This window comes from Symphalangus syndactylus, chromosome 14, assembly GCF_028878055.3.
Source record: "Symphalangus syndactylus isolate Jambi chromosome 14, NHGRI_mSymSyn1-v2.1_pri, whole genome shotgun sequence".
NCBI classification, from domain to species: Eukaryota; Metazoa; Chordata; class Mammalia; order Primates; family Hylobatidae; genus Symphalangus; species Symphalangus syndactylus.
The window spans coordinates 76,708,537-76,728,321 of NC_072436.2; the positions used below are offsets into that span (position 1 = coordinate 76,708,537).

The 19,785-nt window shown below is 37.7% G+C and overlaps 2 protein-coding genes across 7 annotated transcripts in view; one reads left to right on the top strand and one right to left on the bottom strand.

Moving 5' to 3' along the window:
- Positions 1-7,730, top strand: part of VPS54 (VPS54 subunit of GARP complex) — a 131,611-nt gene extending 123,881 nt beyond the window's left edge. For all 5 annotated transcript variants that reach the window (XM_055243593.2, XM_055243595.2, XM_055243596.2 and 2 more), the window contains 3 exons: positions 766-873; positions 2,773-2,867; positions 6,351-7,730. In XM_055243593.2, coding sequence (XP_055099568.1) covers positions 766-873; positions 2,773-2,867; positions 6,351-6,456 — 309 coding nt within the window. In that variant the 3' untranslated portion in view covers positions 6,457-7,730. The remainder of the gene's footprint in view (positions 1-765; positions 874-2,772; positions 2,868-6,350) is intronic.
- A 589-nt stretch (positions 7,731-8,319) lies between these two features.
- Positions 8,320-19,785, bottom strand: part of UGP2 (UDP-glucose pyrophosphorylase 2) — a 53,173-nt gene continuing 41,707 nt past the window's right edge. For both annotated transcript variants that reach the window (XM_055243600.2, XM_055243599.2), the window contains exons 4-10: positions 17,212-17,397; positions 15,771-15,904; positions 13,985-14,282; positions 13,288-13,485; positions 12,218-12,460; positions 9,685-9,789; positions 8,320-8,761 (exon numbers count right to left, since the gene is read on the bottom strand). In XM_055243600.2, the coding sequence (XP_055099575.1) occupies positions 8,654-8,761; positions 9,685-9,789; positions 12,218-12,460; positions 13,288-13,485; positions 13,985-14,282; positions 15,771-15,904; positions 17,212-17,397 (1,272 nt within the window). In that variant the 3' untranslated portion in view covers positions 8,320-8,653. The remainder of the gene's footprint in view (positions 8,762-9,684; positions 9,790-12,217; positions 12,461-13,287; positions 13,486-13,984; positions 14,283-15,770; positions 15,905-17,211; positions 17,398-19,785) is intronic.

Below are 19,785 nucleotides of genomic sequence, written 5' to 3' on the forward strand. Positions count from 1 at the left end.
TTTTAGTGTTAGGGTAAAATATGATTACTGTATTGACCCACCTACAAAATAAAAAACATACTAATTCTGCCAGATTTTTCTGTTGATTTCAGATATGATCATATTGACACATTTTTTTTTTTGTTTTGAAACAGAATTTCACTCTTGTTGCCCAGGCTGGAGTGCAGTGGTGCGATCTCGGCTCACTGCAACCTCCACCTCCCAGGTCCAAGCAATTCTTCTGCCTCAGCCTCCTGAGTAGCTGGGATTGCAGGTGCCTGCCACCATGCCCCAGCTAATTTTTAAATTGTTTCAAACGTAATCTGTTTATTTGGAGTGGCTATGTTGTATATTGAGCCAGATTAGTAGCTAACATTTTTTTGAGTACTTACTTTGTATCAAGCACTGTTTTGCGTTCTTATGAGTCCTCTTTTTTAATCCTCATAGCAGCCCTTTGAGATAGATAAATTAAGTAACTTGCCCAACATCACCTAGCTTAGAATGGGAGGAGCTGGGATCTGAGCCCAGCAGTCTGTTCTAAGATTGGAAGCACCTTTGTTCTTAGTCACTGAGCTATTTTAGCTCCTTCAAAGTGGATTAAGATATTGAATGAAAGGTTCTCCAGATTTGTATGAGTAGTGCAGATCACAGTTGAAAAGTGTAAGCTTGAGTACTATGCCAGAATTGGATATGTGGAGGGACAGTAAATATATGTCTCAGGGAATGGTGGAGACATTATGCAATTCAGAGGACATGAACATAATTCTCATTATTTTTTCCTACCAGTATGAGGTGAAGGCTCCCGTTCCTTCTGCCTGTTTCAGGAATATTTGTAAGCAAATGACAAAAATGCACGAAGCTATATTTGATCTCCTTCCAGAAGAACAAACACAGGTTAGTAAGTAATTCCTAAAACTATTCATGTATATATAACATACAATATCTGTGCAGAATTGGGGTGTTTTTACATGCTTTTGGCACAGTTAAGCTGTTCATGTTCCAATATGATTATCACTTTTTTACATTGTTATATTGACTGGTAGAACATGGATAAAAATTTCTAATTTCTAAGTGCTCCTTGCAGTGACAGACCAGAGCTATAGCTTTACTACATTATAAACAATTCTAAAAAGTAGGTTTTCTATTTGTCCATGATCAGTAGTCCCAGATTCTACTTACATCATTTATTACGCTGTTCCTTGGAAAATTAGAGTTGGCCTTTATCAATGAGTAGCAAAATATGTTATGGTGATTGTAATTCAAATTGGATATGGAAAGAATTAGTGATAGAGTTAATAAGATTAACACATATCATTAACTCAATCTGCCTTATAGTTATGTCCGAGTAAGTGATCTGTAGTAAAGACAAACTAGGAAAAAGAGCAAAATGCAGGGTGGGGGAATCTTTGGCACCTCTCAGCTATGAAGTATCCACCCTTCTATCACTACTGTATTCCCTTACAAAAGTATTATCACAGAGTTCTCTTCACTCTTCAGTAACAACTCTACCCTCTACACCCCTGTTGCCCTCTCCTGGAACTTTGAAGTTTTCAGTATTCCCTTTTTTACCAGTTTTTTTTTTTTTTTTTTTTTTAATCTCAGCTTATTTTCTCTGTACTAAGTATGCCTAGTTTGTAGAATAAAGGGTATAATATCAAAGTCTAGTTGCTGTATGACTAATGAATTTAATTTTCACTGAGATTTTTGCTATTCAGACAAGTTTGTTTATTTCAGTTTGTCTCTCTTACTTGGTTGAGTGGGTGGAAATGGTATTTGGGAGCAGAGGGTGGCTTTCTTAGTGTCTCTTGCCTACTGTTGCTCCTGCTGGTCTCCTTTCCTATGCCACCTCAAACTTCCATCCTATACTAGCTATTAACATTTTCTTCATACTTCCCTAGGTTTTCATAAATCATACCAAACTCATGAATAAATATCATGTAACTCGTTTGGGACTTACTGAGGACTGAAGGGGAGCCATAAAATATGACGTACCCACTAGGGTCGTCTCCTTTTTCCTTCTAATTTCTTCTTAGACAAGCCATCCTTTCCATTCCACATGTAAGATCCTCCACCTCTGACATTCTGACCTTCTGGATTTGCCATCTGAGTTCTAATTCTAGAGCAGGACTTAGCGAGGTCAGGGAGCTGGGCATACAGGTACTTCATATGTTTTATCTGTGGCGTAATTTAAAGGGTACTCTTGTCAAAGCTGGGCAAATGTTATTTTATGTCACTATTGACACTTGAATACTAATTCCACAGAACTTCCATAGATTATTATGTATATTTTTCCCACAGAAAATGTTATTTCACAAAATCATTTCATAAATTCATTGTATATAATTTTAGCTTAGGTATTTCCCAAAAAAAATATTGGGTCATTGCATGCAAGAACAATAAAATACTTTAAAGTGATTTCACTAGATTAGAAGTACGAAGGTATCTTTGCCTGTATCATTATGACATTTTTTCCCCTATCAACTTCCTACTTAATATGTTACAAAATTCCCCACTACTTTTTATTATTTTTACCTGTCACAGTTGATCCCACTTACGGGAATTTTTCCAAAAAGGAGTACTGCTAAGGAGAGTAAAAAGGTTTTGTCCAACTAAGGAAAAAAGATGTAGTGAAATGGCAATAGAATACTTTCAGAGGAGGATTTTAAAAGTATATGTCAAAGCAAAGGTTTTGGTTTTTAAAAAGACTTTCTCTAAATAATATTGATAACTCAAGATATTTACATCTTCTATTTCGGTAGAACTTTAAGAAACTTAGTTTTATTTCTTTTTCAGATGTTATTTTTAAGAATTAATGCAAGTTATAAACTCCACTTGAAAAAGCAGTTATCTCACTTAAATGTGATAAATGATGGAGGACCTCAAAATGGGTATGTTTTTTAACATTTTCACCATATACTCCCATATGGAATTGTTTTAATGATCAGTTTTATTTGTGCCATCCTTTTCTGCTGTAGTCACACTGAAGACCAACGTTGTAAAATCAGCAAGCTTTTTTTTTTTTTCCCCTGTGGAAAGAGGTTTATACATGGACAATTACTTACCTGACCTTATGTATCTGTTTTGAGGCAGTGTGAGTTAGTAGCACTTCCTTTGATACCCAATAGCTTTCCCCATTCCAAACAGGATTCAGAAGTCCTACTGTGTGACCATGTGAATGTCACTTAACCTCTATGCCACATTTATAAAATAACAAGGATGAAATCTGTCTTAATTCCTTCACAGGGTTATGAAAAATAATATATGTGTGTATATGTATATATTTTATTGTAAGGTATTGAAAAAATTGTATATATTACTGTTAAAATAGCATAGTACATAGAAAGCATAGGGTAGGATTTAGAATCTGAAGACTTGGGTTAAGTTCTAGTTCTGTCACTTACTAGCTGTTGTAACTTTGGGCAAATCACTTACTCCCCCTCAGCTTAGGTTTTTTTAGATTTGAAAATAGGGATGATGATAAAAGTTTCCTTAACAGGCCGGGCGCGGTGGCTCACGCTTGTAATCCCAGCACTTTGGGAGGCCGAGGCGGGCGGATCACGAGGTCAGGAGATCGAGACCACGGTGAAACCCCGTCTCTACTAAAAATACAAAAAATTAGCCGGGCGTGGTGGCGGGTGCCTGTAGTCCCAGCTACTCGGAGAGGCTGAGGCAGGAGAATGGCGTGAACCCGGGAGGCAGAGCTTGCAGTGAGCCGAGATAGCGCCACTGCACTCCAGCCTGGGTGACAGAGCAAGACTCTGTCTCAAAAAAAAAAAAAAAAAAAAAAAGTTTCCTTAACAGAATTTTTGTGAAGAGTTATGTAGATAAAGATATGGGGAAGAGATTTTATAAAATTTAAAGCACTGATCATTTAGTTACATCTTAATATCAATTATTTAGTGTGCTAGGGTTTTTAGGAATAAAATTTTATTTCCTGTTAAAGGAATTTCAGGCTCAAATTTCAAACTTATAAGAACAAATGGAAAATGAAAAATGTATGTTGGGGTCAGAAGTTGGCCCTGCCATTTAAAAAGAAGTACAGTGAATCAATTTTGCAAAGAGCTATGTGAAAGCTTCGTTCTGTTGCATCTGTTAGGCTGAATTTAAGAGTTTTATGCAAGAATGATAGTCTTATTACCTGATTCTTCTTTTTCTTTTTAAAGAATTATTTGTTTTCAAAAATTTCAAAGCCATGGAACACTTAAAGGACAATAATGAACACTGAATACCTTTTACCTAGATTTATCAACTGTTAAAATTTTGCCACATTCTCCTTGCCACGTTTGCTCCTTCTCCCTCCCAACCCCATACCTCCCTTTTGACAAACATCAAAAAAAGTAGGCTGCAGTCATAAAATTTAACCCTTAAATACTTTGGCATGTGTCTCTAAAAACAAGTACATTTTTATACAACCATAATAACTGAACTCCACCTAAGAAAATCAACATTAATTTAATAGTATTATACCAACACAGAGTCAGATATTTTCAGCAAGAACATCACATGGGGTGAGGCTGTGTATCTCTCTCACCTGATGTCAAGTGATACAAGTGGTACATACATAAGACACCTGCTCCTGAAAAGATAATAGCACATTAGAAACTTAGAGACTCTTGGTAGAGATGTATACTGTGTACCCTAAAGAGGCTGTTCAAAAAAAGCTAATAATATTTCTAAGGCCTACCCCGCTCATACCCTTTTGCTTTTATTCCCATAACTAAATGTGGGTTGGTTAGTTGGGTTTTTGCAGACCAGTAGTTCTGAAGCATCCAAGCTAACTCGTTAGCTATTATTTTTCTTTCTTAATATAGCTATTTGGAAGTCAGTCTGACCTTAGAGATCCTCACTGTCACATGCTAACAGAAACTCATTCTTTGTAAGTCAATTCATGTCTTTGAAAGATGCCTGAAGATTAACCTCTACCCTGTAGCCAAGGACATAAACTACCTGCTTAAAAGAAGTTTGTTTCTGAAATTGCTCTAAAAATGTAGCTTTTGACTTTTTTTGAGTTGAAATTCACATAACATAAACGTTTTAAAGTGAACAATTCAGTGGCATTTAGTGTCTTCACAATGATGCGTAACCACCACCTCTATCTAGTTCCAAACATTTTCACTACTCCAAAAGAAAATCCTGTACCCATTAGGCAGCTGCTTCCTATTTCTCCCTCTCCCCAGCCCTGTACTTTCATTTTTTTTTTTTTGAGATGGAGTATCACCCTGTCACACAGGCTGGAGCGCAGTGGCGTGATCTCAGCTCACTGCAACCTCCACCTCCCAGGTTCAAGCAGTTCTCCTGCCTCAGCCTCCCGAGTAGCTGGGATTACAGGCACGTGCCACCACGCCTGGCTAATTTTTGTATTTTTAGTAGAGACAGGGTTTTCCCATGTTGGCCAGGCTGGTCTTAAACTCCTGAGCTCAGGTGATCCTCCTGCCTCAGCATCCCCAAGTGCTGGGATTACAGGTGTGAGCCACCACTCCTGGCCATGAATCAGCCATAGGTAAATTAGACATTTCCCCTGGTGATAAATTGCTAAGTCATTGCTTTCTTCCATTATAATCATGCCACACTGAAGCTCTTTATACATGTCAAATGGTGTGACCATTTCTTCAGGGCATATACCTGTAAGTGAATTGGAGCTAATACACATTTTCATAGTTAGGTATTGACAGTGGCTGTACCAAGTTAATACTCCCACATTAGTGGAGTAGTTTGTGAGAATTTGTTTCCCACATCTTGTCAACATTTGCTGTTAGATTTCTTAATTGTTGCCAGTCTGATGGGGGATAATAGTACCTTGTTTTGATTTGCATTTTCCTGAAGTTTACCATTTTTTCAGTTTATTGGTTATTCAGGTGTTTTCATCTGTGACTTCTTGTTCATGTTCTTTTCTCTTGGGTTTTTAAAGAAATATCTAGTAGCACTTATATACATGAATACTAGTCTGTATTTAACGCCATAGATGACACTTAGGAAACCTGGCCTGCTTTTCCCTAGAGTTTACTATTTTAGTCAACACTCCTATACTCTAGTGCTAACCAATCAAAAACATTTTAGTTTAACCTGTTATTTTCTTTGTATATTAATTCATGCTGTTTCAAGATAAATCTGATTTTCTTGGGCTGAATTTATCATGAAACTGACTCTAACATGCATTGGTTTATTCATTTTCCAAATATTTATTATGGAAATACAGCATTAAATGGCCTACTTATTGATAGCAGGAATCCTGCTAAGTAAAGTATGTGGACACTTGGGTACTAAGAAATCTGAATTTTAGATAATAGGACTCTGACTCAGTGAGCACTGTTACTTTTATTATCTGAATAGGAAGTTTGAGATTTAAAAATAATTTTCTCTCCATTATTTAGGTTGGTCACAGCAGATGTAGCTTTTTACACTGGAAATCTTCAAGCCTTAAAAGGCCTTAAAGATTTGGACCTAAATATGGCTGAAATTTGGGAGCAGAAGAGGTGATGTCATACTGGAAAACTGGGTAGTTCATCTGACCATGGAATGCATTTGTTATGAAGAAAATCTGGATGCCTGTGATTCGAGAATTGAACCTGAAACCCAAAGTGAACTGGGGTGGGGGAAGGGAAAAAGGAAAGTATCAGTGTTGGGAAACTGGATTCAGTGGGATCTACAAGGAATGTCATTTTTGTGCATCCTACAGCAAGGAGTAACTGATCAGGTGTCTATAACATTTTTCATTCTCTCTGGAAACAGACTCAGGTTTCTTTGGACCAAATCCAAAAGAACACATAGCTGTAACACAGCTGTAGTTGACTAGAATGCTCTGTATACTTTATATTAAAAAATGCTTTGCATTTCTTCCAGTGCAATGAAATTCATATGGTGTCCCACCTTATTTAATGATGGTACAATTTAAAATCTTAAAATCTTAGTCAACTTCTGTAGAAAGTTTTCTCTATGAAAGTAAAGCTGTTTGAAAAATTATTTTTTTACAGATCTTTCTATAAAAAATAAACATCTTTTGATTGCTTGGATTTAGGAATTCAATTTTTGTTTCAGTGACCAATGTCAAGTTGCAGGCTTTGTGTGTTGCATATTTAATATTTCTACTACCACCGTATGTCAACTGGGTAAAGCCTTCCAGAGCTGTCTAAATACCTGAAAGACTTTTTTTAAGTAATATTTAAAAAAAAAAAAAAAAAGATACTGGCATCTATTTATGCAACTAAATACTTTTCAGAAATGGTATATAAAAGGCTACAGTTTAATATCTGTATTTTTATAAAAGTATGAAGGGTTTGGGGTGTTTTTATTTGTAGCAGAGGTAAGAATATGTATTCATATAATCTGCCTACTTTTGAGTTCTCATATTAACATTTAGATAACATATGAAGTATGGCCCCCTCGTATCCTTGTTTTTAAGTTACTTTCGATGTGTATATGAACAAAGACCAGGGAGAAACAGAACTTTTAAAACTATAGGCTGCTGTGTTGGGGCCAGAAATAAGGTGACAAGTAAAGACTTTTATAATACCTACCTTCAAAATTAGAATCAGCAGCACTCTACAAATAAAGTGCCTGTGCTTCACCTCACACCAAGAATCTTGCCTAACCCTGTCAGAGTGCCTAATATCCTGTGGTGATGATGTATAATGAAACAGTCTTATTTTGCGCTCTTTGGTTTCTTAAAAGGAAAGCTTGTTTTCTTTCCTTTATCATTACAGAGGTATGTCTTTGGTTCTTAAACTGTCTAAAATAAAGCTGTAAAAAATTAACAGACTTTAAAAGGCAACTTTTTTAAAATGGTATATAGTGAACTTTAAGTTAAACAAGCAGCTTACTCAAAACAAGTATGGATGAATTTAAAGAAAGAAAAGGCATAAATTGAACTACCAGCAGACCTGATTGGAAAGATTATTAATGATCATTTTGCAGTGATAATAAACAAGCTTCAGGAAATGAAGCTTTAGGGAAAGGGAACTTTTTATGAAGCTATACCCCCTACCTCACTATAGAAGAGTACAAGGATGTGAAAGAAATGCCTTCCCTTTGCCCACCCCCATCAGCTGGGAAAATAAATGCCACTTTGTTTCAATAAATGGAGAGTTTGTGGAAAGCATGGCAGGCATCCCAGTTTTAGAACTAGATGAAAGGTACTAAATACCTTCAGTTTAATTCCTATGGAAATAATGGTATGATTAAGATTCTCAGAAATGCCAAAAACTGGACTCATTAGGTAACTAGCCAGTGTGTACTTAAATATTCCAAGGGCAAATCTTCCAACTAATATAGTAACTGCCTAGCAAGAATAAACCATTTTACCATTTCATAGTTAGCATTATAAAGTACAAGTGTACACAAGTATTGCTTCACTGCTTTATTTTTGAAATCACAAGCAATTTAAAGTGATCATCATTGAGGCTTCTGTTAAAAGATCTTCCAAAGTTGCCCCAGTTTTAAGATTAAACAATATTGCACTTTAAGATGAACTAACTTTTGGGATCCTCTTCAAAGAAGGAAAGTATTGCTCCATCTGTGCTTTTCTTAGACTAAAAGCATACTGCAGAAAACTCTATTTTAAAAATCAACACTGCAGGGTACAGTAACATAGTAAAGTACCTTCCTATTTTAGAATCCTAGAGAACATTTCATTGTAAGAAACTAGCCCATTATTAAAGTGTCCACAGTATTTTTCATTTCAGTGGTCCAAGATGCGAAGGTTTCCAGATACAATCTTGTTCTCTAATACTGCTCCAGGTGGGATATCAATTCTGTCACCATGATTTGCAATGATGATAACCGTTCCCTAAGTGACAGGGAAAACAAAAGAGTGTACTTGCAACTGAAATGCAATTTGATTATCTTACAGTGATCAAGTTTATGTACAACTTTTTTTACAGTGAAGTAACTGTATAAACAATATTAACATGAAAAACAAATAACAGTTAAGGAAAATTGTAATGTGTCCTTCTGTAACAATCCTGGCAGTAGTTCTAGATTCTCTGTCTCCTTGTTAGAGGTAGAACTAAGAGTGGGAAGGGGACCCGGTACCACAGCATGGCCAGCCCCCTTTTGAAGGCCTACTTGCAAGGCCACCAGCATTATCCAACCTTCATAGAGAAATTAAAAGGTGCTTGGTTTACATTTACATACAGGGCTTTTGTTGTTGTTTTTATAACAGTTTACTGATAAGATTTTTCATGTCTTAAGTCTTTAGGCAGTCTCAGCAATAAAATTCAATATATGTATTTGTTTTTTCAAGATCTTCATTTAAGTAAGTAGCTTTAATGGGAGGAGTACATGAAACCTAGTTAGGAGATTTTTTAAAAAATTACATGATTTGGAAAAAGCTATTGTATCTTTGGTGAGCTTTAATACTTTTATACCCCCATTTCCCTCCCACTTCTTACGTGAAGCTGGAATGACACTCAGAGTACCTGAGTACTACAATAATGTAAATGAATATTCTTACAGTGATAACATTCCTTTAATAGAGTATATTCAGTACAAATTGTCATTTTTTTCTACTTTTACTCAAATAATCATCTTTAGTAAGCTAACGCTAATAGTGATCCTATTTTAAAGATTCTCATTTCAGTAAAATAGTACCAACTTAATTACTAGTATAATTAAGACTAACAAGTATTCCTTAAATGTAAATTTATGACTAGAAAATGAGACCTATATTATAAAGCTGTAAGAAATATAATTTTCATTGTAACAACATACCTTTAATGAAACATTTTTTCCAAATGTCACATCTCCTGAAACTGTGAGGTGATCCAATTCAAGCATATCTGGTATACTTTCAAATCTTCTTAGATAATCTTGAACCTTACAGAAAAGTAGAAACATAAAAATTTGTCTCAAATGGGTTCCAAGAAAGACAGGAGAAATATTAACAAGAAAGTTTAACTGAACTGTAAAAACCTTTTTTGGCAAAGCTCAGGTCCTCTGTGGGAAGCACCTATTTATTAAGCACTCATTATATGCTAAATGCTGTGCAGGAAAGACCAGGAGCTACAAACATTGTTTCTGGCAATTTACAAGATAGTTGAGCAGATCTAAGTTTTTTTGTTTTTTGTTTTTTGTTTTTTTTTTTTTTTTTTAAAGATAATCAACATTCCAAGAGCCAGATGAGTAGTTCACACAATCTGAATTTAACTGAAAAAAAGAGATCATGCTTTGAAGCAGGCTAGACTGGAGCTGGACTTTAGTGGATAGGTAGGATTCTGAAAAATTAGAGCACATTTTCGGAAGAGCAATAGCACAAATTATTATAAGTTATCACCATCTTTGTCTTTTTATTTCCTTAGATTTACAAGCACTAGAGATTGTCCTATGTGACCCCGTTTCCTATTTTGCTGGGAAAATGGGAGCAATCAGAAAACTTCCACTTGTTTCCATCCACCACCACCACCACCTTGCCCCCATTGCCCATTACTCTGCCTTCCTAGTACTGGAATTGGACTGCTTCTATTCCTACTTAAAGCCAACCTCTCCATTTGTGCATCAGATCCCTTCTTATGGCCTATCAACTGTTGTTTCAGCAATTCTCCCTCTTCAGTCTTTTTTCCCTCCTGACTGCATTAATTCTCATTAATGTGTAAACATCCTCCCATTAAAAAACAAAAACTCAAATCCTATATTCCTTTCTACCTATAGCCCCATTTCTGTTTCTCTTTAAGGCAAAACTCTTGAGTTTTCTATATTCATATCTCCAATTCCTCCTTTTTCATTGTCTTTTAAATCCATGCCTGTGAGGCTCCCAAACCTCCATACTGATAAATCTAACGCCCATCTTACTTGAATCAGCAGCAGCATTTGACACATGATCATTCCCACTTTCTTGAAATATTTTCTTCATTTGACTCTGAGGACACATGCATAGTTTTCTAATTCCCCATCTGCATTCTACACATCCACAGCAGGTGGCACCAAACCACACCTGCTGTGGACTAAAATAGACTTAGATGGCAGAGCAGGACCCCATAGGCCAACCACAAAGGCTCACAGTGTCACATTTCATTGATTAAATTTTTTTGGATTTCACTTATCAGGCTAGGGTGGAGTTTCACAGCACATCCACAGATAGTGCTGTTTTGTTCAATGTTATTTTGTTATAACGTTGATGAGGAAAAAAAGATTGCCAGCCAGGGCTACTGTCTGTGTGGAGTTTGCACGTTCTCCCCACATCAGTGTGGGTATTCTCCAACTATTCTGGTTTCTTCCCACATCCCAAAGATGTGCATGTTAGGTGAACTGGTGTATCTACATGGTCCCAGTATGAGTGTGGGTATGTGTGAGTGTGCCCTGAGATGGGATGGTGGCCTGTCCAGGGTTGGCTCCTGCCTTGTGCCCTGAGCTGCCGGGATAAGCTCTGGTCACCCATGAACCTGAACCAGAATAAGTGAGTCAAGAATTATCTTGTTTTTATTAATGTATGTACAGCTCACATTTATTTCAGGGTTTAATATTAGAAGTGTTTTGTTTTTAAAATTTGGTGATATTTTTGTGACCAGAAATAAACTGTAGGAACTGAACTCTTGTTTATATCAATTAGCCTGTGGTAAAATGTGTTATACATTGTTTTGCTTACTGTGGCAGTTTCCAAGAACATACTGATGACACTGAGGACTTACTGTACTTGCTATTCCACCTGTCTAGAACACTTTTTGCACTAGATACCCATTTGTCAGAACCAATCAACTCAATGAGGCTGCCTGTGGCCACTCAATGTAAAATTATACCATCACCACCGCCCCCAACCCCCGCCCCCCCACCTCCCCAGGCATTCCCTATTCTCCATCCTTGCTTTGTTTCTCCATAGCATTTTCCACCACTTGGCATATCATACATTTACTTACTTATCATCCTTTCTCCACTAGAATGTCAATTCTGTGAAGACAAAGATTTAGTCTGTTTTGTTTACTGCTAAATCCCTAGAACCGAGAACACTGCCCAGTACATGATAGGGGCTCAATAAGTATTTGTTAAGCCAGAATTAACCTTTTCCCACTGATGAAAGCAGTACTGGTCTTGGAAGAGACAGAAGATAAAATGCCCCAAAATTTAAAGATTATTTTCTACTCCCCATATGGCAATCGTGTTTCAAATGTGAAGTAAAATCTTTATCTTCTGTGGGCAATTCCCTTTAAAAGACATCAAAGACAGAGGAATACAACAGGTCAGTGGTAGAGACTGTAATTAGTCTCCAATTCACATGTATATCATGAACTCACATATCTTTATAGTTACGTACCTTTGTAAAAGAACTGCCTAATTTAACCAAGGGCACTGTAGGAAATTCCCGCTTTTCACTCATTGTCAGAGATCCTGCATTAAGACTATAGAGGTTTGACATCACCAGCAAGAGATCTGATGTGGTTTTGACAGGCAGAAAACGGCTCCTTGGCACATTAATACCTAGAGAATTCTCAAAACTTTTGATGGCAGCCCCTACTGCAGTTTCTAATTGAATGACATTCAAGCCTCCATCCAAAGTCTGTAAGAAATTAGGGGTGGGGAATAGAGAACAGAGGTTTTAAGCACCTACAACTTAGTTCCATGTAGGTTAGTTATTATTTGGGAAGTGATTTCAGAGATCCATTGATGGAAAAAGAAAATTTTTTTTTTGAGACGGAGTCTTGATCTGTCACTCAGGCTGGAGTGCAGTGGCGCAATCTCGGCTCACTGCAGCCTCTGCCCTCCTGGGTTCAAGCAATTCTTATGCCTCAGCTTCCCAAGTAGCTGGAATTATAGGGATGTGCCACCATGCCCAGCTAATTTTTTGTATTTTTAGTAGAGATGGGGTTTCACTATGTTGGTCCTGGCCTCCCAAAAAGTGTTGGGATTACAGGTATGAGCCACTGAGCCTGGCCAGAAAAATAATTTTGAGAACTGACATTTATCAAGCACCTATCATATGCCAAATTCTTATACATGTGATCTTTTTTCAGTCTTAAAACTCTTCTGTTCAGTAATATCATTTCCATTTTATGATAAACCATAGGTTCAGAAAACTCATGCAAAGTACCGATGGCCAAACGACCTATGAGTGTCAGAGCAACAACTAAGACTGAAGTAGGTTCTCTACTTTTGAAGCCCAGTGTTTTTGCCACTACCACAACCCAGGGTCAAATATAGGGCACCATAACTTGGCACACTAGAGGGGTGACAGCAGATTCTGGGCTAGGAACTAGAGAGTCTGAAAAGACAAAAGGGAGTGACCAATGGAATAGATGGGGCAGAGGGAGTGGGCGATGGGGCCTGTGTGTAGCCTACTATGACCTTAGGAACCACGAAACTCAATGGGCCACAACCTTGGCTTACCTTTGCATTCACAATGATTTCCATGTCAATGGCATTTTGCTCCTGCAGTCTTTTAACTGCTGCAAGAGAAATCCATAGGTTGTTTGTATTAAATATTTTGAACTTTGAAACAGACTTGAACTCATCTACATGTGCTTTTGGCACTTGAGCAATTTCCACCAGTCTCAGTTTGCCTTCATATTGAGTGAGTGTCCCGCCCTAGAAAGGCAAAAAATAGTGAGTGCCTCCACATCTGTCCCAAGTGCATTTTTTTGTAAGTACAAAGATAGTGATTATATAAATAATATATAAATACATTATGTAGAAACATAGTAAACTTTCATAAAAGGGACAATGAAATAACATTTAAATGCCAAACTAGAAGAGTATTAAAGGTTTGGACAACTTTACTGAAAGGTTTCACATGTTTCAGATTTTTGCCATAAATATATATGAAACTATTTTAGTTAAAATTACTGATGTAGCTTATCCAAAAAAATAGAGATGATTTTGATACTATTTATTATGGATTTATGATACATGCTATTATGTCAAACAGAACTGAAAGTATTCCACGTATCATCTCACCCTTTCTTATGATACCAAGTGGTTAAATGTGTTGTTTAACATAGAAACTTTCAAATAAAAAAGGCTTTAACTTCGTAACTTACGAAATGTGAAAACATGAAGCCCTAAACTGCTTCCTCTCAGTATTTACCTTTACATCTGCACGTGTCTTATTTGTGACTTCCATGACAAATTCACAGCGTTTTCCATTGGGTGGGTTCATTAGATGATTAAGAATATACAGATCCACTGTGGCACCCAGATTATCTATGTTAGACACAAAAATATACTCTTTGCCTTCTCCTATAAAGGTATCAAGCAAACCAGAGTTGTAGAAACTGGCGTAAATATCACCATGACCTGGAGGGTACCAAGCTTCTGTATTTTCCCCTGAGTAAGACACGTCCTTTGCTACAGGAAGTAAAGATTCTTTATTAATCCTCGGGTACCTTTAAAAAAAAAAAAAAGTTCTTTTTCAATATTGACCCTGTAGAGCATTTCAGACCTTTAAATAAAATAATGCATTAAAGTTAAATAAAATTTCACTTCTTTTAAGAGTCTACAATAAGTAATTTAATTATAGGTGAATCCATTTAAGAAAATCTCTCAGTATCTGTGTTGTCCAAAATCTGTTCTCTAGATGGTGATAGCTGCTGCAAAAACATGTCTCTATGGTCATACAGATGGGAAGACCCATCATATTTTTAAGATATTAATGTTTTATGACTCTCCAAGAGGAGGGATATATCAAGTAAATTTTCTCAAACTTATGTAGTTGTGGGATTGTTCTTTTCCCTGAAAACCTATCTGGGAAATACTGCCCATTCTTACAAATGGATATATTCAGGGGTGGATCTCTTTCTTTCCCAGAAAATAAGAACCAGGTTAGCATTCCAAGATTTCTGCTTCCCACCACTAGTGAGAAAGGTAAAGCTGGTGATGGGGCAAGAGGAAAACAGGAAGCTAGCACTGCAACAGACTGAAGACCAGAAAATAAAGGCAAAACATCTGCAAAGTAAAAAAAAAAAAAAAAAAAAAAAAAAAAGTAACCATGGGAAATAGATCTTAAAAACAACCAAACAAACTAATGGTACAACTTTAGAAATGTCCTTTCTTTTTTATTTTTGTTTTATTTTTGAGATAGGGTCTTGCTCTGTTGCCTAGGTTGGAGTACAGTAGCATAAACAGCCTCGACCTCCTGGGCTCAAGTGATACTCCCACCTCAGCCTCCCAAGTAGCTGGGGCTACAAGGGCACACCACCAATGCTAATTTTTAAATTTTTTTTGTAGAGACGAGGTCTCATTATGTTGCCCAGGTTGGTCTCAAACTCCTAGGCTCAAGCAATCCTCCTGCCTTGGCTTTCCAAAGTGTTGGAATTACAGGTATAAGCCACCACACACCCAGCCTCAAAATATCCCTTCTGTACAAGTTCATGTGGACTGATGTCCATCCCTTAAATGGAAGTCTTATTTTTCCAGTTTCCTGGCCTTCAGTCACAATTCATCATCTGAATTTACTTTTTACTCACTATTCCCCAAAGACTTCCTCCAGAATTTATTAAATTACCCCAAGCCCATAAAAGATGTTGAAGAAATTTCTTTCCATGGGGAAGGTCATCAATAATGTAGGAATATAAAAAGATTTTCACAGACCCACCTAGAGACCAAATATGCTCTCAGAAAGCAAAGGCTTAAGCTATCCCCAAATATTCTGGACATGGAACAGAGTCTCAAGCAGACTGAATTTTAAGAACTAGAAGTTAGAGAACCACAGTGATTATAACAATCACATATCAAAAAATGCTTAGCCTTTATGGGCATCAAACACTTGTGAACATCAATATTTGGTACCTGTACATCTTGAAACTGCTCTGTTATAAACAAGAAGTCCTTTCCCAGGAGTAACATACCCAGAGTTAATTTTTTACTCATTGTACCTGCTTTGATTGAAAGTGTAGATTTTCACACGACAATGATTGTACTTCTGTAGAATTTTTTTGGTATCTTCATCCGTGTTAAAAGAGTTCATTAAAACAAGAGGAACATCTGTATTGTAGGTTTTATTCAAATGCTAGGGAGGAAAATGACAATTAGATTACCCAGACTCACTTTTCTTTTGCTCAAATATGCAAAATTAGTTCTTAATGGTTAAATCACAAAATATCTAAAACATCATCTGTATGTAGCCAAATATACAGATTTGACCAAAAACTGCTCAGCATGAGCCAGACATTTTGCTAAGCAATTCACCATGCACTTGCTCATTAAATCACTACCCTCTGAGATAGAAACTACTGTCTGCATTTTACGGATGTCTAAACTAAGGCCCAGATAGGTGGTGGGTCTGGCAATGGCAGAGACAGGACCCCCACCTCCCCACCCCAGGCAGTTTGAGTCTGGAGCTTGTGTACAGCCACAGTGCTCTGTGGCCTCACTGGGTAGGCAACTGCTGATTAAGCATTTACTCTATGTTAACATCTCTGTAGGGATGAAAGTACAAATGTGACAAAGACATGGCTCCCTACTCTCAAAATTAATGATCAAAAATTTTGAATCACACCCCAACTGAAATCTTTTCAACCTCAGAAGAGCTAAGAGGCGGCAGAGTGTGAAGAAAACAGGGTCTTAGAAGTCAGACTGCCCTATGTTAAAATTTTAATTCTGCACTTACTAACTAGCTTGGGAACCTTGGGCAAGTAACCAACCTCTTGTGCTTTGGTTTCCTCATTGGTAAAATAGGGATAACAGTACCTACCTCACAGAGTTGTTGAGAGAAACAAATGAGTAAATTCATATAAAGAGCTCAGAATAATATCTGGTGGACAATAAGTGCTGAATACATGTTAGCCACTGCTACAACTTGCATTAGGATTATAGTTGCCAGCACCATACTAGGCAATAGGATAAGGAGATAGAAAAAATAAGGCCACTGCCCCAGAAGAGCTTATGGTATACGATTAATGACTTTGTCGTAAGACAGAAGCCAAGAACAGTTCTTAGCACGCATGGCCTGCAGCCAAATACACAACATCCTCCCCACCCTCCCAAAAGAGGTTAATAAAGCGAGATCATCCCAGCCTTGATGAAGGCTGCCACCAGAAAGTGGGTAGAGAGGTGGGAGATCAAAAGAGAATCTCAACAGACCCAGAGATTTCAACAACCACAGGTGCTATTTAAGATCAAAAGCCTTTACATAACCTTAAGGATTTGCCCTTAAGAACACTAAACCTTTTTTCCACCAATAAAGACACTAAAGATAGCAAGCTCTTTGGGTAGCTCAAATTCACATCTGCTACATTTTATAATATAACATTTATGATAACTTAAAAACTAAAAACTATTTTAGTATCTCATGAGAAAGGCTAAATTGTTACTCACTTCAATTTGTTGAACAGTCAGATCCAGAAAGGTATTCTCATTCCTCACACCAATCAGACTTTTAGGGCCTTTGCAGCCCATGCTGGTTCCCAAACCACCATTGAGTTTCACCACCACTAGTTTGTTCAACACAGAAGATATATTATCAGGCAAGCCCCTGGCCTTTATCTTTTCATAGGGTTGAATCTGAAAGAAAAATAACATTATAGGAGTAATTTAAACAGCTTTAAGGGACGTTAAAGCATATCAATCCCAGGGTTATTTCTATGCTTCCATGAAGAGTTTCGGTTTCTCTGTGGAAAGTTTTAATCAACTTTTCTTTAATGTCATAGGCCCTTGTGGTTTTCAAAATCAAGTACTTTAACAGGCAACTTCCCTTTGCACACAGTAGTTCAGTGGATCATTTACTTTACAATGGAGTACGAGAAGGGGGAAAATGTTGTAGGCCCTATATATTGTCTGGCTGGTTAAGAACATCCAGATCTCTTGGAGTATCTTCAAACACTCAGAATTCCCAATTTGCATCAACATAGCAAACGATCAAGTCATGTATTTAGAATCATCAAGTCTAAATATTTCTGCTGTACTGTGGCTCTACTTCAATTCTGGAGAACTACATATAAAATTACACATTATTCCTTCCTCCACAGGAGGCAAATACCAAAACACACTTGTTCTTTGCCATTCTCCTCTATTCAGTCGTAAGTTTGCCTTTCAGAGGAAGGTAGCATAGACTTTTTGTCAAACTTCTAGGTATGCACAAGGACAGAATTCCTTCCTCAAGAATTTAACTTTCAGGTGTCACCATACAAAAGCCAATACTGGAAAATTAAGTGTTGTCACTGTTCTAAGAAATGCCCTGGAAGGGAGGGAAAGGGCAAGAGGTGGGGCTGAAGAAAATCCCAACTCAATCTCCTCCTAGCATCCTCATCTATTCCTGTGAGCAGAGGGCCTTAATCTATAACTTCTCCCTTATAGGAAAGGAACAGTGACACAACTTACAGCAGAGGCCCAGATTCTTTTCTTCAAAGCAGAGGCACAAGCAAGTCTAAACATCTTACACTAAGAAGGAAACCTTTCAGAAAGATCACAGTGTATTTTCTATCCATTTATGTGACATGTTTGCTGTTATTTTGCTTTAATGGAATAGGTCCTCCAATTGACTCTTCAGTTACATAATTGTGTAGGACAGCTAACACATAATGGACTGAAAAAAATAAAACTATCCCATAAGTGCTTTGTGGACATTAGCTGTTACTTGTTCTGCTATTGTAGGAACGTGTGTGTGTGTGTGTGTGTGTGTGTGTGTAATCGGTAGGTGTGACTGGGAAAGAACTGGACAGGCTCACACTCCAGTGATCTACGCCTATGGAGGCAAAAATCTCTTTATGTTTGGTCAGATGAACATACATACATATATCATATGTAGCCTTCTGATGACAAAATTCTTGTTTTTAACAGCTTTCCACAAAAAAACTAGTCTGTGGTTCTTATTTCTTCTACCCTGCAATATACTATGTTAACTGCCAAGTGCAGATTAATGATACACTTTCTTGTTTGGTGTAAATACAGAAGAACATGAAGCACTCTTCTCCAAGGCTCTCTACTTGTTATTGCTCCAATCATCACTAATTATCAATTCTTTCCTCATGTGGTAGGACTGTCAATCTTCCTGGTAAGTGCTGCTAAGTAGCTTTCTAAAGCCATTCATATTCATGAACCAAAATAAGGGCTGGTTACAGAAAAGATAAGAGGAGGGGACAGGCCTGTGGGCACTCCAGGGAGTGCTACATAAATATTGGGATGTGAAATGACAAGGAAGAGGAGGGAGGCAGGAAAGAACGCAGACCACACTGATTGCTTCCCCTGCAGCACGTGGTCCAGGTGAGGACAACGCAGGGGTGGGCGATAATAACTTGGCCCCCCAACACACACAAAAAGCAACCTGCAGAGTTGACAATCCTTGAAGGATGTTTTGATTTGACTCTACTGCCATGACCATCATTTGTTCAGCATTTCAAAGAAACTGGTAATATTGCTTAGGAGAGAAAAACTTACAATTTAAGTGCCACACTGCTAGAAAAATAAGAGTAGATGACAGCAGAACCTTTGTCACCCTGACACAACAGGGTAGCTTATAATCTTTTCTAGCCCAGCAACTGAAAGCAACCAGTCATTAAAAGAAACAGGCTGGATGCGGTGGCTCACACCTCTAATCCCAGCAATTTGGGAAGCCAAGGCAGCCTAGGGGTTTGAGACCAGTCTGGGCAACATGGTGAAACCCCATCCCTACAAAAAATACAAAAATTAGCCAGGCATGGTGGTGCATGCCTGTAGTCCCAGCTACCCAGGAGACTGAGGTGGGAGGATCACCTGAGCCCAGGTGGTCAAGGCTGAAGTAAGCTGTGATCATGCCACTGTATTCCACAGAGTGAGACCCTGTCAAAAAGAAGAGAGGGAGGATGGGGGAGGGGGGAGGGAAGAGGGGGGAGGGGAGAGGGGAGAGGGGAGAGGGGGGAGGAGGGAGGGGAGAGGGGGGAGGAGGGAGGGGAGAGGGGAGAGGGGAGGAAGGAA